This window comes from Geotrypetes seraphini, chromosome 3, assembly GCF_902459505.1.
Source record: "Geotrypetes seraphini chromosome 3, aGeoSer1.1, whole genome shotgun sequence".
Classification (NCBI taxonomy): Eukaryota; Metazoa; Chordata; class Amphibia; order Gymnophiona; family Dermophiidae; genus Geotrypetes; species Geotrypetes seraphini.
In genome coordinates, this window is record NC_047086.1 from 352,293,743 (window position 1) to 352,319,733 (window position 25,991).

The following is a 25,991-nucleotide window of genomic DNA, read 5'->3' on the forward strand; positions in this document are numbered from 1 at the left end:
CGTGATCGCTGGGGGGAGGGGAGACTTGCAGCCGTAGCCGCGGTCACTATGCTAATCACGGCAGCATTTAAAGTACATGTCGTGTTTGTTTTTGCATTGCTAGCCCCAGGGGTGGTGGAAGATTAGTGATTGAAAAACTGTATAAAAAATAACTATTTTAAATTTAGTGATCAAAATGTGTCAGTTTTGAGAATTTTTATTAATTAATTTTTTCTCTGCGTGTTTTGTTTTTGTATAGTTATTAACTAATATTTAACTAAGTTTTAAAGTTTTAAAGTTTTAAAGAATGTTTCCTTTATACGTAAATAAAGAAAAGTGAATGGGATTGCAGTGGCGGTGACAGGGCGGTGAATGGGGTGGCAGTGGCGGTGACGGGGCGGTGAAGAGGATGGTGAGACGGGGACGGGGCGGTGACGGGGATGGTGAGACGGGGACGGGGCGGTGACGGGGACCAATTTTTTCACCGTGTCATTCTCTAAGTAGAATGGGTACAAGTGGATCGATTTCTCACTCCATCAAAAATTACAAAGACTAGGGGACACTTGATGAAGTTACAGGGAAATACTTTTAAAACCAATAGGAGGAAATATTTTTTTCACTCAGAGAATAGTTAAGCTCTGTAATGTATCGCCGGAGGTTGTGGTAAGAGTGGATAGCATAGCTGGTTTTAAGAAAGGTTTGGACAATTTCCTGGAGGAAAAGCCCATAGTCTGTTATTGAGAAAGACATGAGGGAAACCACTGCTTTCCCTGGATCGGTAGCATGGAATGTTGCTACTCCTTGGGATTTGGCCAGGTACTAGGGACCTGGATTGGCCACCGTGAGAACAGGCTACTGGGCTTGATGGACCATTGGTCTGACCCAGTAAGGTTATTCTTACGTTCTTATTCCATATGACCCTCCCTCTCTGTCTTTACTCTGTTGTTTGAAGTGGCCTCCTTTCTGCCTCAGTCACTCTCATTACAGGTTTGAAGCTTTTCCATCCAGTTGGCAGAACCTGTGGGGAGTTTCTGTGAGTATACACATTGCCAGTTAGAGAAGGCAAAGAGATCCTTTGCTGTGATAAGCTTAGCGGCCGGGTCTACTTACAGCATTTTGCTGGCCTACATTGTATGCATCTCCCGCTGGCCTAGGGAGATGTGTACGGCTGCCTAGGTTCACCTAAAGCTACTTCCGGGGCAAACCACGCCCAAGGCTAGCCTTAGGCGGGCATGTAGGCCTCCCTAGGCTCCCGGAGGCTCCGCCAATGTAGACAGCCTGCCTCGGGAGCTTTTTTTAAAAAATGTGCATCCCGATTGGCTGGTTAGACTGCAGTAGGATGCCATTTACAGAATTGGGACCAAGGTAAATACTTTCTTAATTCTTCCCTAATGAAGAAGGGAAACTGGTTGTGTTCACGGGATACACATATCCAGAACTGTCCACATTGCAGAAAGTACCTCTGATTCCTTCTCCACAAAGACCATTATCAGTAGAAAGTCTTTTAGGTCTTTCACTGGTCCCCAGGCTTTTTATCGTTGAGTATTTCTTGATGACTGGCTGCTTACAACTTTTTTCAGTGAACATGTTTCTCTAATCCTGAGATGAAACAAAACTTGTTTCTCTAATCCTCAGAGATGAAACAATTCATCTATTTCAGAGTCTTTGGTTCATCATTAATTTTGAGAAATCAACATTCCAACCTACAAACAATATTTCCTATATAGGAGTTATAAGACATAGTTCAATTCAAGTAGAAGCTATTTAATTGCATTTGGCAGCATAAAAATAGATGGAATCAAATGTTCCTTTGCAAAGCAGCAGATGAATCCAGAGACCAGTGGGATATAGCTCACATCGACCAGCAGGTGGAGATAGAGAACTGATTTCCAGTTGGCCTTATAGCCTGGTGTTCCTCCTGTTGAATCAGTTTTGCTCTATCTCCCAGCGGTGGTGGAGCTATCTCTCTAGCTCCTGGAATCTAACGGTGCCTGGTGGATTGGTGATCTTCTAGTCTCCTCTGTTGAGCCTTTGGCTCTTCAGTTGGATAGGGGTGCCTGGCTGATTGGTGCCGGCTTTAGGAGTTACACCTGGGCCCTCCCAGGTCCCTGCTCCACCCTCCCCTCCGAGTGATTGAGGGATTTTGCCTGCTCTCAGCGTTAGTAGTTTCTTCATTCCAGTTAAAAAAAAAACAAAAACAAAATACGCTTCTGCCTGTGCTGAGCTGTGCCCTGGTGAGGTAACTTTGGATTAATTACCAGCTTTATCCTGACTGCAGGGGGGCGGGCTGAGAGCGTGGTGAGTACTGAACTTCTGTTGCATTTATTTGTTTTTGTGCCGCCTCGAGTGCCGGTCCGGTTGGGAGGGGCGGCGTGGTGATGGCGGAAGAAGCTCGTCAGCGGTGTTCACGCTGTGGGAAGCGTCGAACACCGGCGGGATTGTGCTCAGCGGGGTGCTTAGACGCACCGGCTGAGGATCCTTTTTTGCAGGCAGGCGAGGGGGCCAGTTCCCGCGTCCGTGAAGCGCGCTCGGCGTCCCCGCCCCTCGCGGTCGGCTCGGCCTCACGGCGTGGTACTGCCACGGCCGAAGGGGGGTCGGCAGGGGGGGGGGGAGTCGGAAGTGCGGGAGGGCGCGGGGGCTCCGCTCTCCGGCGCCGAACAGGGGGGTGCTTCCGCGGTTGGCCTGGGCTCGTTCACCCCGGAGTTTATTATGTTGATGCATAAGGCTTTCATGCTGCAGTGCAGTCAGCCTGCTCCTCCGGTCTCGGTGAACTTGCCGGTGCTTTCTGGGCCCCCGGCTGTTCCCCTGAAGGTGGATGCTGGGGAGGAGGCGAAGGGAGATGGTTCTCCGGTGAAATCGCCGATATTTAAAAAGCGCAGGCTCGCGTCCGCGGACGAGCCTATGGTTGTTTCCCCTTTTTCCCTTCCGGAGTTGTTGGAGGAAGGTGAGGTAGAGGAGTGGGAAGAGGAGGATCCCCAGTATAGGGAAGTGGATGACCCTTCCGCGCTCCGTCTTTTCCATCGGGAAGAACTTTCCTCATTAATTTCAAAAGCTTTATTGAGTTTGAACATTTCTCAGGTGGATTCGAAAGTTTCAGGTAACCCTCTTATGGCAGGTACCCGTAGGCCACCGAAGGCTTTTCCGGTGCATGAAGCCATGCAGGAGCTGATCTCGGCTCAATGGGATACGCCGGAGGCCGGGTTACGGGTAGCAAAGGCCATGCGGCTTTTGTATCCGGTAGACCCGTACGAACTTGAGAAATTTAAATTGCCTAAGGTGGACGCACTGGTAGCCGCGGTTACCAAACGGACGACCTTGCCTGTAGAGGGGGGGGTTACATTAAAGGATGCCCAGGATAGGAAGGTTGAATCTTCGCTGAAGTTATCTTTTGAGGTTGCTGCAGTGACTTTGCAGGCCGCAATCTGCAGCTCTTATGCGGCAAGAGCCTGTCTGCAGTGGTCTCAAGGGATGGCGGATAATTTGATGGAGTCCGGGGGTGCTGTTCCTTCGGAACTGGCTGATTTGGAATCGGGTTTGGCTTATTTAGCGGATTCCTTATATGATATTATTCGCGCTTCGGCGAAACAAATGTCGCTTTCAGTTGTCTCTCGCAGGTCTTTATGGCTTCGACATTGGGCGGCAGATGCGGCTTCTAAGCTTCGTCTGGTGAAACTCCCTTTTAAAGGGGGTTTATTGTTTGGGGAAGATTTAGAGAGATTGGTAAAGGATTTTGGGGATACCAAAACCCAGCGGTTACCGGAAGATAGGCCTAGGCCCCCTTTGACGTCCTCGTCATCTAGACCTCGTTTCAGGGAGGTGAGGAGGTATAGGTCTGGGAAACCGTTCTTTGGTTCCGCGTATGGTGCCTTTTCTTCGGCTAGACCTAAGGGTCGACAGAGAGGTTCCTTTCGTACGACGAAACCTGCTTCCGGTCAGCCAGCTCGTACCCCGGCAAGTCGCGCTCCTCAATGACGGGGTCTTGGCCCCCTCTGCTTTTCCTTTAGGGGGACGCCTGTCGGCGTTTTGGGCGGAGTGGGCCAAGATCACGTCAGATCGTTGGGTGTTGGATATTATTCAAGAAGGGTACAAGTTAGAATTCGCCGCTCCCGTCGCCGATTCTTTCTTGGTATCCCCGTGCAATGGGGCGGCCAAGGGAGATTCGGTCCGCTTAACTCTTCAAAGTCTCCTGGATCTAGGGGCGGTAGTTCCTGTACCGCCGGAAGAGGTAGGCCGCGGTATTTATTCCCTTTATTTTGTTGTACCAAAAAAGGGGGGTTCCTTCAGGCCAGTGTTGGATCTAAAAGGAGTCAACAATTTTCTCAGTGTTCGCCATTTCAGGATGGAAACGGTTCGCTCGGTGATTGCGGCCGTACGGCCGGGAGAGTTTCTCACGTCCCTCGATCTCAAAGAGGCGTACCTCCATATTCCAATCTGGCCTCCGCATCAGAAGTTTCTGAGGTTTGCGATCCTCGGCCAGCATTATCAATTTCGGGCTATGCCCTTTGGCCTGGCAATGGCTCCCCGCACCTTTTCGAAGGCGATGGTGGTGGTGGCTGCCTTTTTGCGCAAGGAAGGGATTCGGGTACACCCGTACTTAGACGACTGGTTAATCCGCGCGTCGTCCAGGCAAGAGAGTGTGGCGGTAACTCAACGGGTAATCTCGCTCCTTCAGTCGCTAGGGTGGATCGTCAACTTTCCCAAGAGTTCTCTGTCCCCTTCTCAGTCTTTGGTGCACCTGGGGGTCAGGTTCGAAACTGGCCTAGGAATGGTGTTTCTACCCCGGGAACGGGGAGAGAAATTACAGTCTCAAATTCGAGGGCTTCTCGGGTCGCCCAATCCTCGGGTTTGGGATTATGTTCAGGTTCTGGGCTCGATGGTGGCGACTCTGGAAGTGGTTCCCTGGGCTCGGTTCCATATGAGGCCCCTGCAGATGTCGCTTCTTTCTCGGTGGTCCCCGGCATCTCTGGACTATTGTCGCCGGCTCCGTTGGAGTCCTCGGGTGGCTCGCGGCATGCACTGGTGGCTGACCGAGGTCCATCTGTTCCGGGGCATGCTGCTAGCGACGCCGGATTGGGTCGTGATTACGACAGATGCCAGTCTCCGAGGATGGGGGGCTCAGTGCCGGCAAGCTTCCGTGCAGGGTGTGTGGTCCTCGGGAGAGGCACAGTGTTCGATCAATCTGTTGGAACTGAGGGCGATAAGGCTTGCGCTACGAGAGTTTCAGGCCATGATTCAGGACCATCCGACCAGGATCTTTTCGGACAGTGTCACGGCGGTGTCATATATCAATCATCAAGGGGGGACTCGGAGTCCTCAATTAGCCGAAGAGGCGATGCTGCTGTTTCAGTGGGCGTAAATGCATGTTCCGCTTCTTTCAGCAGCACACATTGCGGGTCGCGAAAACATTCAAGCGGACTTCCTCAGCAGGAATCGTCTCGATCCCGGCGAATGGGAGTTGTCTCCGAGGGCGTTCGAGCTGCTGGTCCTTCGGTGGGGGCTGCCAGACATGGATCTCATGGCCTCATCCCGCAACACAAAGCGGCCGCGGTTCTTCAGCAGACGGAAAGAGAAGGGCTCGGAGGGGGTGGACGCTTTAGCTCTCCCGTGGCCTCCGAATTCCCTTCTGTATGTATTTCCCCCTTGGCCGATGATCGGTCGAGTCTTACAACGCATCACTCTCTTTCAGGGCAGGGTGATCCTGGTAGCTCCAGATTGGCCGCGTCGGTCTTGGTACGCGGATCTGATGCAACTCACGTCGGGCGATCGGTTGAAATTCCAGGTGACTCCGGACTTGCTGACCCAGGGTCCAATCTCCATGGACAATCCGGCCCACTTTGGTCTTACGGCCTGGCTATTGAACGGTCGCGGTTGAGTAAGAAGGGCTATTCGGATCAGGTTATTGCCACTCTTCTTCGAGCGAAGAAGATTTCTACGTCTACCTCTTATGCTAGAGTTTGGAAAGTTTTTGAGACTTGGTGCGGGAAGCAGAGTATTGCGCCCTTCCAGGCGTCTCTGGCGGCTATTCTGTCTTTTCTACAGGAGGGCGTTTCTAAAGGGTTAGCCTATAACTCGATTAAGGTTCAGGTGGCGGCCATTGCATGTTATAGGGGCCGGGTGTCGCTCTCGTCAGTAGCATCTCACCCGGACGTGGTGCGATTCCTTAAGGGGGTTCACCATATCCGTCCGCCGGTACGGCGCACCTGTCCAGCTTGGAATTTGAAGCTGGTACTTACTAGGATGCAGGCGGCGCCGTTTGAGCCTCTGTCGGCGGCGACGCTAAAGGATATCACATTAAAAACTGTATTTTTGGTAGCTATGGCGTCTGCAAGACGAGTGTCGGAGCTGCAGGCGCTGTCTTGCAGGGAGCCTTTTTTGCGCATTTCGGATGCTGGGGTGTCGGTGCGGACGGTGCCGTCCTTTCTTCCTAAAGTGGTTTCTTCGTTTCATGTAAACCAGAGTTTATTCCTCCCGGCCTTTCGGAAGGAGGATTGGGGGGCGCGTTTCGCGTTATTACGGTTACTGGATGTACGCCGTATGATTCTTCATTATTTAAGTGTGACTAACGACTTTCGCCGGTCGGATCATCTCTTCGTGGTATTTGCAGGGGCAAACAAGGGTATGGCGGCGTCAAAAGCTTCGATAGCTCGTTGGGTAAAAGAGGCTATTGCGTCGGCTTATCTGTTGGCAGGGAAGATCGTGCCGGAACAGCTTCGTGCACATTCCACTCGGGCATTGGCAACGTCGTGGGCAGAGTCCGGTGGTATGTCGTTGGAGGAAATTTGCCGGGCGGCCACTTGGTCGTCAGGGAACACCTTTTCTAAGCATTATCGGCTGGACGTGGCAGCCTGTGCGGAGGCAAATTTTGGCGCTTCGGTGATTGCAGAGGCGACTTTGGCTTCCCACCCAGTTTGAGGTTGCTTTGCTACATCCCACTGGTCTCTGGATTCATCTGCTGCTTTGCAAAGGAATGTAAAATTATGTCCTACCTGTTAATTTTCTTTCCTTTAGAAGCAGCAGATGAATCCAGAGCCCCACCCAGATGGTCTCTCTCTCTCTCTCTCTCTCGCTCTCTATCGCTTGTTCTTTGGAATTCTGAGTTCGGTTGGGAGATTGTTGGTGATTATTATTAGTTTCTTACATTTCTGATTACAAGATTTTTCACTGGAATGAAGTTTTTTCCTTTGGTTTGAAGGCTCATGCTCCTTTATTGGGATGCTGGGGCAATATGCATAACTGATTCAACAGGAGGAACACCAGGCTATAAGGCCAACTGGAAATCAGTTCTCTATCTCCACCTGCTGGTCGATGTGAGCTATATCCCACTGGTCTCTGGATTCATCTGCTGCTTCTAAAGGAAAGAAAATTAACAGGTAGGACATAATTTTACATTTCTGTAACCCAAAGCATAGTAATGTTGCAGTAGAGGTAAAAGCATGGTAAAGGTTTCTACTGTGGGCCGGCGAGGTAAATGCTTCAACACTCATAGGAATTCTATGAGCGTTGGAACATTTACCTCGCCAGTCTGTGGTAGAAACCTCTACTGTGGCTTTGTAAAAGCCATTGCTAGTTTTTTTTAGTGTTTAAGATGGTATTTTGCCAACTATTCTTGCACTCTGGTTAGTACTCTTGACAGCTTGGTAGACAGACTTGTTAAATTCAGATCCGCAGGAATTAAGAGAAATGTCATCTGCATATGAAAATAGCCATTCCTCAGGATTTAGAATAATTTAATTTAGAGTGGTCATAAAGATGTTGTATAGTAATGGTGAAATAGGTGATTCTTTGCATTGCGGAGTCCAATAATCAGAGTAGAGTCTATCTTTTAGTATTCTGTATCATCTATTTTTACCAGGAAACCTTGGAACCATTGTAGGGCAGGTCCTGAAATTCCTAGTTTGAATAGTCTATTTAGTATCAAAGTATGATTTACCGTATCAAATGCCACAGAGGCATCGAATTACAATAACAGCATTTACTCGCCCATACTTAATGCTGATCTTACTTTAGACACCAGATCAACCAAGCATGTCTCTGTACTGTGAATTTCTAAACCCATGTTGAGTAGGTAACAGCCGATTCCAGCGCATAAGATAGTATTTTAGCTGTGAGGCTGCTACAAACTCTATCAACTTTGTTATAAAATAAATGCTTGCTATTGGCCTATAACTAGTGGCTTGAGAGAGGTCTAAATCTACTCCTTTTGGGATGGGTGTAAGTAAAATTTCACCGAATGCCTCTGAAAACCATCCTTGCTTCAGAGTATAATTGATTAACTCAACTAACCAGTTAAGTACTACTTCTGACATACCACTATACGGATAAGATGGACATCCAGTTAGCAACCCATTCCAAATAACCTATCCACCGGAAGTTCTAATTATTGCTCTGTGATTCTATTAAAAACTGTCCATACTCTAGCTATTGTTATTCTAACTAGACCAGTTTTCCTCAACTCTGTCCTGTAGTACCCCCTTGCTAATCAGGTTTTCAGGATATCCACAATGAATATGCATGAAATAAATTTGCATATAATGGAGGCAGTGTATGCAAATCAATTTTGTGCATATTCATTGTGGATATCCTGAAAACCTGACTAGCAAGAGGTACTCCAGGACCAAGTTTATTTTATTTATTTATTTTTAAAATTTCTATCCCACTTATCAACCAAGTGGGTAACATACATAAAAATAACAAGTTGAGTTGAGAAACATTTAACTAGACTATCCTTAGACATAGTATCATCTAATAGATTATCTGCAGCATTTCCAAATAGTTTAAATATAGTCTCAATCTTATTTGAAAAATACAATGCTAGTGTGTTATATGCCTGATAAATCCTATTATTGATGGAGAAGCATAGTTCTCTGAGGACAAGCAAGCATAATATTCTAACATGTGAGAGATATCATCCGCGAAACATGGTATGGACACTTCCAAGTGCACCGTCACTTTAAATCTTTAGACAGTGCCCATACCGCATGCTGGTGCCTTCCTGCCTAATGTCGGCTCGTGGGACCATCAGAGCCAAGAAGTTATGTCTTTGGTTTCTCCTCAGTGGGAGATATTTTTTTGTGCTTTCCTAGTTTTATTTTATTGTACTTTTCTTCATAATTCTTCATTTTTCTCATAAATGTTCTAGGCTTCTGCAGATGAGGACAGAGCTTGCAGGGATGGGACAGGGACAGAACTCATGGGGATGGGGACAAAATTTGTCCCTGTGCCATTCTCTAACCTGGATCAGGAAACCGTAAAAACTGCAACCGTTTCTAACTGTGCTAATTCAAAACGAAGAGTGCCTACTAGGCACATGAATTAGCACAGTTAGAAACGGTTGCAGTTTTCAAGGTTTCCTGAATGACTCGGTGACAAAATTCATCACCGCTCCCGTCCCCGCGGATAACCGTGGGAAATCATCTTCATGTCATTCTTTAAGGAGAGAGAGAAGAATCAGAGTATAATTGGGCACAACCACTGACCGCAAGCTTTGCTTTGAAGAATGCTGGTGTAGAAGGACTAAGGTTGAGATAGACACTACAGAATGATAGTCTCTGGTATCCAGAGCAGATATTGTGATGTCATAATGCCTCATTCCACCAGTGCCTAAGAGCCAATCACATCAGTGATGTCACAATGGCTTCATTATCCTTGGCTCACATAAGAATCAGAGTATGAATGGCCACAACCACTGACCCACAAGTTTTGCTTTGAAGAATGCTGGTGTAGAAGGACCGAGGTTGAAATAGACACTAGAAAAAGACATGGGATTATTTCCCGCGGTTATCCGCGGGGACAGGAACGGTGATGAATTTTGTCACCGTGTCATTCTCTAGTGCCTACTTCATCCCAACCCCTACTTGTTAGCAATTATGGTGTGGTTTCTGTCACCGAACAGGTGAACGCTTTCTGCCTCTCAGGTGCAGTATCTGTTGTCATTGAAGCATTCTTGAAACGACAACTTCCTCTTTGAGCTATGAAACTAATAGGAGTGATTATTGTGCATCAGAAGAGTCATGCAAGCTCATAACATTACATTTATTTCTGAGCTCTGGGAGAGCTATTCTAGTACCACCATATGGCATTACCTATTTATTTCTGATTAGCCTTGCTTCTACTGAAAACACTTATTATAGGTGAGAACAGTGCTTTGCAATCATGCTATATCTCACTCTAAACAGCAGTTGATATAATCTTATTCTTTTTCACTTTTTCAGTTTGTTAAGTGGACGGATTTCAACACTGCGGGATGAAACGGGGGCTGTAAGTAATAAGGTTCATTAGTAGCTCATCAAGTGTGCTTTTGCAGTAATTTCCATGTCCATCTGTAGCCAGAATGATATGTTTTTAAATTACTGTACTGTATATACTCGAACTAAACTGAGATTTTTGGGTTTCGGTTTATATTCGGGTCCTCTGTTCTGCGCTCCCCCTCCACTCTTGCCCAGACCTGTTGCAGGTCTCCCGTGGGCCTGCCTGAAGCCCTGGTGGTCCAGTGGTGAGCTGGGACAGCAGCGATCCTTCCTGTGTCCTGTCCCGGCCAACTCTAAACCACCCTGCCTCCCTGACCCCTTTAGACCTTACCTTTAAAGTCCTGGTGGTATAGTGATGAAGCAGGGCAGGAGCAATCTTCCTACACTCCTGCCCCACGAGAGCCATGATCAAAAATGCCTGTCGCGAGTTCCCATTGCAGTCTTGCAGGAGCCATTCAGATAGTGGATCTGCACAGGGCAGGAGTGTAGGAAGATCGCTCCTTCCCCAGTTCACCGCTGGAGCACCAAGGATTTTAAAGGTACACTTTTTACTAATTGGGGAGATGGGAGAGACGTGAGAGTTGTTAGTATCGGCCGGGATAGGAGACGAGAGGGATCCCTCCTGTCCTGGACCACCAGGGATTTTAAAAATGCGCTTTTTACTAATTGGGGAGATGGGAGGTAAGAGTTAGTTGGCCGGGACAGGAGGCAGGAGGGATGCCTCCTGTTCCGGCCCACCGCTAGACCACCATCAAGCCCCTTCCTATACCTTGTTTAAAACCAGACCAAAAACCACCTTTTTGATGTAGCTTTCAGCCCACCTTACTACCCACTGCTTACCACCCTAGCCAGCAGATAAATCATCCCCCCTAACTGTATCTTCCACCCTGTCATCCTGTTAGTCAGTCTTGTCTGTTTAGATTGTAAGCTCTTTTGAGCAGAGACCTCTCCTTCGTGATGCTGCACAGTAGTGCTGCCCGATTCACGATTCGAATTGATTCACCGATTCATTTCGGGTGAATCGATTCGAATCAATTTACCCCGCCAAAAAATCAGCCTCCCGATTCATTGAGTGACCCTCCCCACTCGCCCTTTAAAGCAGGAGCGGCAGCGCTGCCTTTTGCTGGCCTGCCGCTCCTGCTTTAGAGGGCGAGTGAGGAGGGTCAGTTGGGAAATGGCTTACCTGCTGCTGTGCTCTCCATCTTCCCCCTGGCCTCCAGAATCCATCTCCCTAACTTCAGCAGCCTACAATAAGATCGCTGGCGCTAGCGATCTTTGCAAGCTGCTGAACTGCTTCGGAGCGTCTTCTCTCTGCCGCAGTCCTGCCCCTTCTCTGATGTTAGAGAAGGGGCAGGACCGCGGCAGAGAGAAGACGCACCGAAGCCGTTCAGCAACTTGCAAAGATCGCTAGTGCCAGCGATCTTATTGCAGGCTGCTGAAGTTAGGGAGATTGATTCTGGAGGCCAGGGGTAAGACGGAGAGCACAGCAGCGGGTAAGCCACTTCCCAACTGACCCTCCCCACTCGCCCTCTAAAGCAGGAGTGGTAGGTCAGCAAAAGGCAGCGCTGCCGCTCCTGCTTTAGAGGGCGAGTGGGGAGGGTCAGTCAATGAATCGGGAGGCCGATTTTTTGGCGGGGTAAATTGATTCGAATCGATTCACCCAAAATGAATCGGTGAATCGTGAATTGGGCAGCACTACTGTGCAGCATCACGAAGGAGAGGTCTCTGCTCGAAAGAGCTTACAATATAAACAGACAAGACTGACTAACAGGATGACAGGGTGGAGGATACAGTTAGGGGGTAGTTGGGAAAAGAAAGGGAGAGATGGTGGACCCTGGGGTGGTGGGGAAGGAGAAAGAGATGCTGGATGAAAGGGTAGTTAAGAAAAGATGGATCTGTGGATGGAGATGAAAAAAAAGAAAGATGCCAGACCTCCGGGGCAGGGAAGAGAAATGGAAGGGGAGGACAGAGATGGCAGATGGATGGTTAGAACGGAGAAAGAAGAAAGAAAAGAGACCCTGGCAAGTAAGTTATCAGAAGACAACCAGAGCCTGGGACCAACAAGATTTGAATGACCAGACAACAAAAGGTAGAAAAACTAATTATATTTTCCCTTTTGTGATTACAATATGTCAGATTTGAAACGTGTATCCTGCCAGAGCTGGTGTTAGACCGCAAATGTGAGCTAGGATTTAAGAGATAGAGGAAAAGTCTTTTTTGTTTGTTTATTTTGTTTACACCACAGCGCCAGTGTGTTTAGGAGAAGGCAAAGGGGGTGAAGAGGCTATAAAAGGGGTGAAGAGGCTATAAAATAAACCCACCAGAATGTTTGAAAAAAAACACCCAATTGGGCAGGAAAATCGAATTGAATCGAAAAAACAATTCAGCAGGCTGAATCGAATTGAATCAAATTTTTTCCCCTGAATCGGGCAGCACTACTGCACAGCGCTGTGTATATCTCGTAGTGTTCTAGAAATAGTACACAGAAACTCTTGCTGAATCTGTGATGAGGCAGCAGAACTTGAGGCAAGGTAGACACTGGATGGATACTCAAATAGGATGTTGTGGAAACCCTCTGTATCCTGTATGGCGATGTTTCTCTAACAAAAGCACCTATACTTAGTTAAGTTATATATTTTGCCCTTGTAGAAAGCATTGGATAGAGTAATTAATCAGAGATGAATCACACATATAAAGAAAATAAAAATTATCTATTACTAATCCTGAAAAGTAAAGTCCTTGAAGTAAAAAAAAAAAAAAAAGTAGTCGGTAGCGGAGGGATCCAGGCAGTGTAAATCTAAGCATGTGAATAGCTTTAGATACAGAAAAACAAATGTACCCTGTGAGACCAAAGGTAAGATTGGACAGTGGCCTTGAATACCCATGGAGCCTCCTAGGCCTCTGAACAATCTAATTCCTAGCACAACTTTGTGGATTCAATTTTCATTAATATAAGCATCAATGATGTCAAGGCAAAACCAGTAGTGGAATTAAAGATAGTATAGGATAAAGACAGAAGATCCCTAGTTAGTGTTGCACAGTGGTTAAAGATACAGCCTCAGTGCCCTGAGGTTGTGGGTTCAAACCCACACTGCTCCTTGTTACACTGGGCAAGTCACTTAATCCCCCCATTGCACCAGGTGCATTTGTATTGTAAACCGCTTAGATCTGTCATTTGCTGAAGCGGTATAACAAGTTCTAATAAAACATAAACATTAGATAGATGATCCTACCAGGACAGACAGGGAAAAATGTTTGAGTACTGAGTAAAAACATTCTGAGCTCCCCTGGGAGAACGGTATAGAAAATTGAATAAAGAAATAAAAATAAAGAAAGAAGGAACAAATATCTATATCTGTGTATTATGTGTTATGTATGTTATGTGTATTGGGAGGGGAGGGAAAAGAAGGTTTTAAATTTTAACAACAATTATTATACATATTAGGTAATACAGATATTTTAGGTATTATTGTTTATAAATACAGAATAATATATTGTATTTACAGTGATACATGAAAGGAATTCAAGTGTATGTTTTATGTGATCTTTTAAAATTTCTATGTTACACTTGTGGATATATGAAAATGAATAAAAAAATTTAAAACAAAAAAAGAAAGAAGGAACAGGAAATCAGGAAATCAACAGTGGTTTATGACATTGTGCACCTGGCAATCTGGGGAGATTATATGGACCTTATGGTTCTTATATGCTATCAGATATGTTTCTATACCAGTGGTTAATGAAGAAAGAAAACCTACTTAAACAGAGCCTTATTTGAATACAGCCCTTATATATGTTGCTGATAAACTTAAAATTCAACCAAATGATCTCGTTTTTTCTTCTAGAAAATTTAACTTGTTTGTTTACATTTGCAGATATTTATTGACAGAGATCCAGCTGCATTTGTACCTATACTCAACTTTCTCCGAACAAAGGAGCTAGACTTAAGGTATGGATATGTGCTAGTGATGCATGTGGGAAAGAGGAACTGAACTATAGCTATGTGATGCTGGGTTCTGTGTTAGAAGTCACTGCCCAGGAAAAGGATCTAGGTGTCATTGTTGAGGATAAGTTGAAACCATCAGCTCAATGTGCGGTGGCTACTAAGAAAGCAAATAGAATGTTAGGAATTATCAGAAAAGAATGGAAAACAAAGATGAAAATGTTATAATGCCCTTGTATCGCTCTATGGTACGGCTGCACATTGAATACTGTGTGCAGTTCTGGTCGCCATATCTCAAAAAAGATATAGTGGAATTAGAAAAGGTACAGAGGAGGACGACAAAAATGATAAAAGGGATGATACGACTTCCCTATGAGGAGAGGCTAAAGCAGCTAGGGCTCCTCAGCTTGGAGAAGAGACAGCTCAGAGGTGATATGATAGAGGTCTATAAAATAATGAGTGGAGTAGAAAGGGTAGATGTGAATCGCTTGTTCACTCTTTCCAAAAATACTAGGACTAGGGGATGTGCAATGAAGCTACTAAGTAGTAGATTTAAAACAATCCGGTGAAAATATTTCTTCACACAACATGCAATTAAAATCTGGAATTCGTTGCTGGAGAATATGGTGAAATCGGTTAGCTTAGTGGGGTTTAAAAAAAGGTTTGGATAATTTCCTAAAAGAGAAGTCCATAGGCCGTTATTGATATGACTTGGGGAAATCACTGCTTATTCCTAGGACAAGCAGCATAGAATCTGTTTTACTGCTTGGGATCTAACTAGGTACTTGAGACCTGGGTTGGTCACTGTTGGAAACATGATATTGGGCTCAATGGACCTTCGGTCTGTTCCAGTATGGCAATTCTTATGTTCTTAGTACAAATGCAAAGGAATAACAATTTTTCTTCCTTCATATGCTGAACAAATAAAATATAATTAGTAGTAATGCAAAATTTGCCTTTATGATTCTATTTTTTTAAAGATTTATTTTAGACTTCAAACTCAGTTATTATAACATCCCCTCATCTTGAAAGAAACTGAAAAGGGTTTAAAAATTGTTCTATGTCTTTAAGAATTTTTAAAGAGATGTCAATCAGCATCAGGAGTGTTATATCTCGGTGAGAAGCTGTCTTATGATGTAACTTTCTAGGAAGTCCGTTTTGATACCTTTCTTTCTAATAGAAGGCATGTTTGCAAGCTACGGTACTTCAGAATTTTTTCTTAAATCTTATCTTAAAAATAAAGTGACCATACATTCTTGGGTTCTGAATGTAAGGATATTAAACTCTTATCCATTCAATATTTCACTAGATTGCCTATGGGAATTATTTTGGTCAAACTCTTCAGCCTCAGGAAATACTTAAGGAGCTCTTTGCCTTCATTCAGGGCAATTCTGTGAAATATGCGTTAACATTACACATAATTACATACATACTGTAATTCATTATAATAGCAGCATGTGCATATGTGGGTATATATGTACATACACTTGTAAACACCAACATTTTGCATAAGCATAGTTCTATAAATATGCGCGTTATTTTACATAGTTCATATTTTACAGGTGGGCATAGGTGGAGCATGAGTAGGGTTCAGAATTAAATAAAGTCTCCACTCACCTAGATTCATCTCAGTTACTGGAAGGATCTCCTTTCTTTGTATTGTGTCACGCCATTTCACATAATAAAAACACAATTTCAAACTTTTTCCATATTCAGTCTGTTGGTTAGAAGGCAACTAAGATTCAGTTGCTTGCAAAAAAACCCAGAGTTTCAGCTGGTTTTTCCATTAACAGGGACAAGAATTGTATATCATCAGAATAGTCTTTGTTGTACTCCTAAATCAGAAAGAACCTTATATGAAAAACCAAGCAGGGCCTTGTGGAACCCCTGAACTAAGCTGTTTCTGTACTGAATACTCCTCCTTCACTTGCACACAAAACATCGGGTGAGATAGAAGTATGTAAAACTAGTCCCAGACATTCCGGACATGAACAACTCCCGAGGAAATGAAAAAGTTATGAAATATGAGGCAATGTCCTGTTGTGAATTAAGAACTGGTTAAAAAATAGAAAATGGAAAGTAGGGTTGAATGGTCAGTATTGCGAATGGAGAAGTATAAATAGTGGGGTTCTTGAGGGGCTGAGTTGGGTCCCCTGCTTTTTGACATATTTATCTGGAAACGGGAATAACAAGTGAGGTAATTAAATTTGCTGATGAAACAAAGTTATTAATAATGAGAGGATTGTGAAAATTTGCAAGAGGACCTTTTGAAACTAGGAGAGTGGGCATTCAAGCAGATGACAGTAGAGCCGCAAGCAGGTGTCTGGAGTAACCTGGTGGGCGGTGTAGTGAACCATAGAGAGGGGGACCCAGGCCCATATCTCACTATCCATTACATTTATGGTGGAAAGTATGAGCCTTCCAAAACCAACTGTACTACCATTTATCCCAGGACAAGCAGGCAGCATATTCTTGACTGATGGGTGACGGCAACGACGGAGCCCCGGTACGGACAATTTTAGAGTGATTGCACTCTAAGAACTTGGAAAGTTCTAGCAGGCCGCACCGCGCACGCGCGAGTGCCTTCCCGCCCGACGGAGGTGCGCGGTCCCCAGTTTCTTAGTTTCCGCGGAGCTAAGAAGACGCACTTTTCAACGGCTGTTGAAAACTTTTTTCTCTTTCGCCTTCCCGCTCGCGTAAACTCGTTGGGAAATATTTTTCCCTCATTTTATTTTATTTTCTTTGTAAAAAAAACCCCCCAAAAAACACCTTAATTCGTTTTTTCTTTCATTTTTTTCGGTTTCACCCCAGCGGGGCCTGTTGCCACCATCGAGGCCTCGGCCTTCGATTTGGCTGAAGCCGTTTTTACCTTCATGCCCCCTCAACCCGGGTTTAAGAAGTGCCAGCGGTGCGCTCGACCAATTTCACTCACAGACCCACACAACTGGTGTCTACAGTGTCTTGGTCCAGACCATCGAGCGTCCACCTGCACCCGCTGTGCCACTCTTAAAAAGAGAACTTAAAAAAATCGCCAAATCCAACAGCGATTATTGTTTGGTACCAAGATGTCGGATTCGGCGGCACCGGTCCCCACTTCGACCTCGACGCAGTCGGCACCTGCCTCGTCGACACCGCGCTGGCGTCGCACCCATCAGGAAAGCCGGCTAAGAAGCCTTCCCCGCTGGAGCGCCCTCCGGTCTCAGTGGCAGCGAGCCCAATCCTGCCGACCTCGAGGCGCCCGCGGAAGCGCTCCGCTCCGATTGAGGTAAGCCCCTCGACATCGGGTTCCTCTTCGGAGTGTAGAGCGGCACCCAAGGTACCGCAGAAGAAAAAAGCGGTACCGATGCCTTCACTGGACGATCGCATTGCCGCCGTCCTGCAAGTACAGCTTAAAGAACAACTACAACAGCTGTTACCTGCTCTTCTGACACCGAGCCTTCCAGTCCCGGTCCGGTCTGAGCCTCCGGTACCGGCAGTGGAGCAGCCTCCTTTGTCGGCATCCACCTTGTCGGTACCGATGCATACTACTTCCTCGGTATCTATGCCGGTCTTAGCACCGGAACCGAGATCCTTACACCAGGCTGTTCAAACCTCGGCGCCGACACAGCCTATAACATCTCCCGGTACCGTTTCACAGAGGTCTGGGAAGTCGCTGCATAAAACTCGACACCTAGAACCCTCCACACCGGAATCCCGGGACCGCAGTTTTCAAGTAAGGGACCCTGATCTGTGGGGCGATTCGGAGGACCCTCTTCTCTCAGAGGGAGAGTGTTCATCAGGGGAAGACGATCCTTCTGTTTTAGATCCGTCCTCTAAACCTGATGCAACTTCTTTTACCTCTTTTCTCAAAGAGATGTGTGAATCTCTCTCTATTCCCTTGGAGGCTGAATCCAAAAAATCCAAGGCATTTCTCGATGCTCTGGATTTTGAACAGCCTCCAAGGGAATTTCTCAAACTGCCTCTCCATGACATATTAAGAGAGACATTTTACAAAAATCTAGAGACACCCTTGACCATCCCAGGAGCTCCCCGCAAACTGGACTCCTTATATAAGGTCATACCTATTCCAGGCTTTGACAAGCCGCAACTCCCCCATGAGTCTTTACTGGTGGAATCTACTTTAAAGAAATCCACGGGGGCTAGTGTATACGCTTCTGTCCCTCCTGGCAGAGAAGGTAAGGCCATGGATAAGTTTGGCAAAAGGTTGTATCAAAATGCGATGCTAGCAAATAGATCAGGGAACTATGCTTTCCATTTTTCTTTTTACCTTAAGCATCTCATTCAGTCTTTGTCATTTTTTGAGAAATATCTCCCTGACCGTAAAAGATCCGCCTTTCGCCAAACTTCTTCATCGCTCTTACAACTGCGCAAGTTCATGGTCAGATCAATCTATGACACCTTTGAGCTGACCTCTAGGGCCACGGCTATGTCGATGGCTATGCGGCGACTGGCCTGGCTCAGAGTTTCAGAACTCGATGTCAATCATCAAGATCGACTGGCCAATGCACCTTGTCTGGGGGATGAGCTGTTTGGAGAATCCATGGACTCCATTACTCAGAAACTTTCAGCTCATGAGACTCGATGGGACACTCTCCTTAAGACAAAGAAGAAGACCCCACCTACTAGGCCTTTTCGCCAACAATCGGCCTATCAACGTAGATTTGTGGCTCGTCCTTTACCTCAGGCCCAGCAACAACCCAGGCGTCAGAGGCAACAACAGAGGCAAGCTGCTAGACCAGCATAGCAGCAACAGCAGGTGAAACCTCCCCCTTCACAGAAATCAACTCAACCCTTTTGACTTGGTTCTCCAGGACATAGCCAGTCTTCCTCCTTCTGTCCATCTTCCGCAGCCCATAGGAGGATGCCTTACTCATTTCATAAGCCGTTGGGAAATCATCACCTCGGATCAGTGGGTCCTCAACATCATCCGCCACGGCTACTCTCTCAATTTCCAGACTCTTCCTGCCCAAAGTCTGCCAAGAGAGTCTGCTTTGAACACCCCTCAGTCTTCCCTCCTTCAAGAGGTTAAATCCCTCCTTCTTCTGAACGCCATAGAGGAAGTTCCTCTAGATCAAAAGGGGCAGGGATTTTACTTCCGTTACTTTCTAGTTTCCAAAAAAACAGGAGATCTCAGACCCATTTTAGATCTTCGTGATCTCAACAAATGCTTGGTAACAGAGAAATTCAAGATGCTTTCTCTGGCTACTTTTTATCCTCTTCTCATTCAAGGCGACTGGCTATGTTCCCTAGATCTCAAAGAAGCATACACTCACATACCGGTCAATCTGGCCTCCAGACAGTACCTCCGCTTCATGATCAACCATTGTCATTACCAATACAAGGTGCTACCCTTCGGTCTTGCCTCCTCTCCAAGAGTGTTCACCAAATGTCTGATTGTGGTGGCCGCCTTTCTACGTTCCCACCACCTTCAGGTGTTTCCTTACCTGAACGATTGGTTGATAAAGGCCAATTCTTCTCAGATAGTACTCCAGGCCACCAACCAAACCATCCTGTTTCTACAATTTCTGGGGTTCGAGATCAATCTACCCAAATCTCATATTATCCCCACTCAGAGACTTCAATTCATTGGAGCGGTGCTGGATACAGTCCTCATGAGAGCATTTCTGCCGTCCAACCGTCTTCACACTCTCCAATCTCTGTGTCAGCAGGTGCTTCATCAACGCTCCATCTCTGCCAAGCAAATGATGATACTCTTGGGTCACATGGCCTCCACAGTTCATGTCACACCCTTCGCACGTCTCCACCTGCGCACTCCTCAATGGACCCTAGCGACCCAGTGGTCCCAAGCGACGGATCCTTGCTCACGACACATATCTGTGACATCCTCTCTTCGTCAGTCTCTACAATGGTGGTTGATATCCTCAAATCTCTCCAGAGGTCTTTTGTTCCATCTACCTCCTCATCAACTTGTCATCACCACTGACGCCTCCCCTTATGCCTGGGGAGCTCATTTGAACGAATTCCAAACTCAAGGACTTTGGACAGCCCAGGAAATGAAACATCACATCAACTTCCTGGAACTCAGAGCGATGTTTTATGCCCTCAAGGCCTTCCAACATCTTCTCTTTCCTCAGGTCCTTCTACTGTGCACAGACAATCAAGTTGCGATGCACTACATCAACAAGCAGGGTGGGACGGGCTCTCGCCTCTTGTGCCAGGAAGCCCAGAAGATTTGGGCTTGGGCCACAGATCACCATCTATTTCTGAAAGCTATCTACATTCAGGGAGAACAGAATTCCTTAGCGGACAAGCTCAGCAGAATTCTCCAGCCTCACGAGTGGACACTCGATCCTTTCACTCTACAGTCCATCTTCGCTCAGTGGGGCACTCCTCAGATAGACCTCTTTGCAGCTCCTCACAATCATCAGCTGCCCCACTTCTGCTCCAGACTCTGCTCTCCTCACCGTCTGGCAGCGGACGCATTTCTCCTGGATTGGTCCAATCTCTTCCTGTATGCTTTCCCTCCTCTGCCTCTCATGCTCCGGACCTTGTTCAAGCTGAAGAGGGAACAGGCCACCATGATTCTGATTGCGCCACGGTGGCCTAGGCAACATTGGTTCTCCCTTCTACTTCAACTCAGTTCCAGGGAACCTATTCTACTTCCACAGTTTCCTTCTCTGCTTACACAACGTCAGGAGACCCTTCTGCATCCCAACCTCCATTCTCTGCACCTGACAGCCTGGTATCTCTCGGGCTGACTTCGAATGATACTCTTTTGTCTCAGCCCGTTCGTTCTGTTCTGGATGCCTCCAGGAAACCTGCCACTCTGCAATGTTACCATCAGAAGTGGACACGGTTTTCTTCCTGGTGTCTTCTTCATCATCATAATCCTACGTCCCTTGCTGTGGAGACCGTGTTGGATTACCTTCTTTCTTTGTCTGACTCTGGCCTCAAGTCTACTTCCATCAGAGTCCACCTCAGTGCTATTGCTGCTTTTCATGAGCCAGTCCATGGGAAACTCCTTTCAGCTCATCCCTTGGTCTCTAGATTCATGCGAGGACTTTTCAATGTGAAACCACCTCCTGTGATCTGGGATCTTAATGTGGTTCTTTCCGCCTTAATGAAGCCTCCGTTTGAACCTTTGGCCACGGCTTCTTTCAAATTTCTCACTTGGAAGGTTCTCTTCCTGATTGCTATCACCTCTGCCAGGAGGGTCAGTGAGCTTCATGCACTAGTAGCAGACCCTCCTTTTACCGTCTTTCATCATGACAAGGTGGTTCTGCGTACACATCCAAAGTTTCTCCCTAAGGTTGTCTCTGAATTCCATCTCAACCAATCCATTGTTCTGCCTGTCTTCTTTCCGAAACCTCACTCTCACTCTGGAGAACAGGCTCTGCATACTTTGGACTGTAAGCGGGCTTTAGCTTACTATTTAGACCGTACTAAGCCCCACAGATCATTCCCTCAACTCTTTCTGTCCTTTGATCCGAATAAATTGGGACATCATGTTTCTAAACGTACGCTGTCCAATTGGCTTGCAGCGCGCATTTCTTTCTGTTATGCTCAGACCGGACTTACACTGGAAGGTTCTGTCACAGCCCATAGAGTTCGAGCCATGGCAGCATCTGTGGCTTTCCTCCGTTCCACACCTATTGAGGAAATCTGCAAGGCTGCTACTTGGTCCTCAGTTCATACTTTTACATCTCACTATTGTCTGGACGCATTCTCCAGACGGGATGGACACTTCGGCCAATCTGTTTTGCAAAATTTGTTTTCCTAATGGCCAACCATTCCCACCATCCCTCTTTTTGTTAGCTTGGAGGTCACCCATCAGTCAAGAATATTCTGCCTGCTTGTCCTGGGATAAAGCACAGTTACTTACCGTAACAGGTGTTATCCAGGGACAGCAGGCAGATATTCTTGCGTCCCACCCACCTCCCCGGGTTGGCTTCTTAGCTGGCTTATCCTAACTGGGGACCGCGCGCCTCCGTCGGGCGGGAAGGCACTCGCGTGTGCGCGGTGCGGCCTGCTAGAACATTCCAAGTTCTTAGAGTGCAATCACTCTAAAATTGTCCATACCGGGGCTCCGTCGGTGCCGTCACCCATCAGTCAAGAATATCTGCCTGCTGTCCCTGGATAACACCTGTTACGGTAAGTAACTGTGCTATATATGACACCTGCAGCCATATTGGGGTGGTAGACAGGTGGGTAGAGTAGGTTTTCAGGGAGTTTTGGAAGGCTCACCATACATTATAAGGGGGTTATGGTGATATGCACTCCTGGCATCCTTTATTTATTTATTTTATTGATTTAAAATTATTTATAACCCGCCTATCCACAAATCTAAGCGCGGAACAAAATCACATACAAAGTCATGATAAAAAGTACAAAACAAACAGATACTGAACAAGATAAAATAGCAGAAAACTGCTCTAACTCACACTGTCGCATGGTTGGCACATAAAAAGCGCTCAAACACAGTTTCACCCCCTTTCTGAACTGTAAAAGAATATTCAAGTGACAGTAAAGCATTCCACATTTATTTCCATTTATGTGAAGTTCACAGCAGTGCCACCTTAGGTATCCCACTGCTCTGCTGGCATATCTGTGTGACCAGTGTAGTATAAATGGCCCCACCTACTTCCAAATAGCTTGTTTTTTGGATTTTTTCCCCCCTGAAAATGGCTCAAAAGGTTAGATGTCCTCTAAGGGCCAAAATGTCTAAATAGGTTATTTTTTAACTTAAAAAAAAGATAGATGTGTAACAGTTTCAAAAGTGGACATTTTCTCCCTCCTCCCCCCCGTGGTTTTTGGCCTTACTTCTCAAGATGTCCAAATGTGATATTATCCACTTAAAGCTCAATAAAGAAAGGCAAAATGGTATACAAATAATTTCTATAATCCAGCCTGATAATTCAACTTCTATAACAATATATATAGGTTCTGGATTTCTTAGGTGTTAGTGCATCTCTTCAGAATTCAAAAGGACGCCTCAGCCCCACCACTCCTCCACTGTAATAAACTTTAAACCGTGGGAAGCAAATTGTGGTGCTTCATCGTTGGCTGTCAATTTGATATCCTTTTTGTAGTCTTATCTTTAAATTTTTGTTGTTTAAACGTATTATTTCTGGGTTAAATAAGTGTAAAAGTATATTTGGTACTTATCTCAGCCAACCCGGGAGTCAGACCCGACATGTTTCGCACAAAGGTGCTTTATCAAGGGTCTCCCTGTGTGACAACAGAAAAGAAGCTGTAACATACAGTTGTGCTTGCCCCCTTTCTAGAAATATAGTACAGTCCCCGTAAGGTTAAAAAAATATATATTTAGAACTCAAAACTTACCAAGGTCGCCGCCGTCATCCGACTCCAACTTAATTGTAAGCTAAAGAAGGCGTCGTCGTCCTTAGATTCGGATTTAAATCCTCCCTTGTAATTGCTTGAAAAGTCCCGCCCCCTGCGGCTCATTGGTCCATACCGATTACATCACTGTTCCCCATTCAATCTCATTGTTTAGCCCGCGCGGCTCAATCGTGTCTAACATAAATATAAATCTTTGCTCACTCTCATTTAGTTTGAGTCTGTCACCCCCACACCATCAAAACCCATAACTTTATTGATAACTCGCCATTTAAAATCCATAATAGAATGTTTATATTTAAGCCAGTGTTTCACCAAAGGCGCTTGCATCACTTCATTAACTATGTGCGATTTGTGTTCGGTCAGGCGCAGCTTTACTTTCCTGCTAGTACGACCAATGTACATAAGGTCGCAGGGACAGATTATCACATAGACCACCCCTTGAGTGTTGACCTTATGTACATTGGTCGTACTAGCAGGAAAGTAAAGCTGCGCCTGACCGAACACAAATCGCACATAGTTAATGAAGTGATGCAAGCGCCTTTGGTGGAACACTGGCTTAAATATAAACACTCTACCAAATATACTTTTACACTTATTTAACCCAGAAATAATACGTTTAAACAACAAAAATTTAAAGATAAGACTACAAAAAGGATATCAAATTGACAGCCAATGATGAAGCACCACAATTTGCTTCCCACGGTTTAAAGTTTATTACAGTGGAGAAGTGGTGGGGCTGAGGCGTCCTTTTGAATTCTGAAGAGATGCACTAACACCTAAGAAATCCAGAACCTATATATATATTGTTTACAAATGTGATATTATAGCACTATTGAAAATGGTTCTCCAGATGCCGAGATTTTATCTGAACAAAAGCTTAGAAATGCCTCTAAAATGCCTAGGTGAAGGCAAAGACCCATAAATCACTGAATACCTCTACACAGATGAGAAAAGGGGGACAGTGTCTGAAAAGCAGTATATCCTCGAAGTATGGGAAACAAGAAATACCACCAAATAATGACAGTAAAAAATACATAACCCAATCCAACCCAGACAGGGAGGTTTGCAACTCATACTAACCCCCCCCCAACTCAGTACTGTCACATATCAAAATCAACATCCCCTAGTTACAGACCCCTCCCCCCCTTTGGAAACCCCACCCCCTCGAGCTGTGGTAATCACTGAAGAACCAGTCATCAAGGACACTGCATGATAGGCACTGTGTTTCACATATCCAATTCATTCAAAATCAAACTATGAGGCAAGGATTATATGTATGGCTTCAAAGTCTGTAGAAACAGTCTTTTTTGGTGGGGAGCAGAATGAGCCTCCCTAGCCTCATATGTCAACAATGGATGAAACTGATTTCTCCAATGCCAAAAGCCAGGCGGAAAGTCCTTCAACCAGTGCTGTAAAATACATTTATGTCCCACCATACAAGCCTTATGGTACAATGAGCATCTTCCCATCTCATTTACCCAATATCTACACGCCTGACCAAAGATAGCTCCCCCTGGGTGAACATTTACAATTCAAAGGGCTCATATGTTTTATAGATTCAATATTTAATCTGACTTAGAGAAAAGCAGCCCATTCAATGGAGCTGTTTAAGCCTGTTGGTTTTATAGTTTTAAGTTTGAAAATCCAGTGTGCTTCTCATTGTAATAATTTTCTCTCTTGGTCCCCACCACAGCAATGCTGTATCTCCTTGTCGATGCAAAACATCTAAATTCTTCAAATGAATGGTTAGATTCAATATAATGTTCTACAATCTGTGCATTTTATTTTTTCCTCTTTAAGTTGGATTTGTGTTTGAGCATTCTGATTTTAAATGGTCTAGTAGACATTCCTACATACTATTTTTGACAGAGGCAGGCAATTATATACACAACATGATCTGATTTGCAATTCAAAAAATGTTGGATGGTGAAATCTTTTATCTGTAGGGTGACATCACAGATACTGCACGATCTACATTTGTAATGACTCAAGGGTAAGACATTCATAACCTTCTTTTGTTCCACCCTTATCATAGCTGGACTGAGCATGTCCTTCAGATTCCTTTCTCTTAAAAGGCAATTTGTAGAGAGGAATCATTGAACACTGGGTTAACTTGCATAATAGTCCAATTTTTTTCTCAAAATGTTTTCAACCGTATTGCCATGAGCTGAGTATCTCAAGACACACGTGTGAAGATCTTCATCTGTGCAATATCTTTGTGATTTAACATCCAACAACAAGTCTCTGTTTGAATACTTGGCTCTTTTGATTAACGTTTCAGGATATCCACAAGTTTTCAATTTCATTGTCAATCTTTTGGCTTGGAATTTGAATTTACTTAAGATCGAACAATTCCTTTTTAATCTTAAAAACTGAGAAAAAGATAAATTATCTCTGTCTCATTAAATCATGTTTGTCCACATGTTCCATAATTTTATTTTTTTATAATTATTTCCACTATTTTATCCAGCACTGAGGTCAGGCTTAACGGTCTGTAATTC

At 45.4% G+C, this 25,991-nt stretch overlaps 1 protein-coding gene across 5 annotated transcripts in view; it reads left to right on the forward strand.

Moving 5' to 3' along the window:
- The window catches only part of KCTD3 (potassium channel tetramerization domain containing 3), a 195,812-nt gene that overhangs the window by 26,478 nt on the left and 143,343 nt on the right, over positions 1-25,991 (forward strand). For 4 of the 5 annotated variants that reach the window (XM_033937763.1, XM_033937766.1, XM_033937765.1 and 1 more), the window contains exons 3-4: positions 10,191-10,236; positions 14,102-14,175. In XM_033937763.1, coding sequence (XP_033793654.1) covers positions 10,191-10,236; positions 14,102-14,175 — 120 coding nt within the window. Of the gene's footprint in view, positions 1-10,187; positions 10,237-14,101; positions 14,176-25,991 lie in introns of those variants that run through there. The other variant, XM_033937767.1, reaches the window with a different exon arrangement.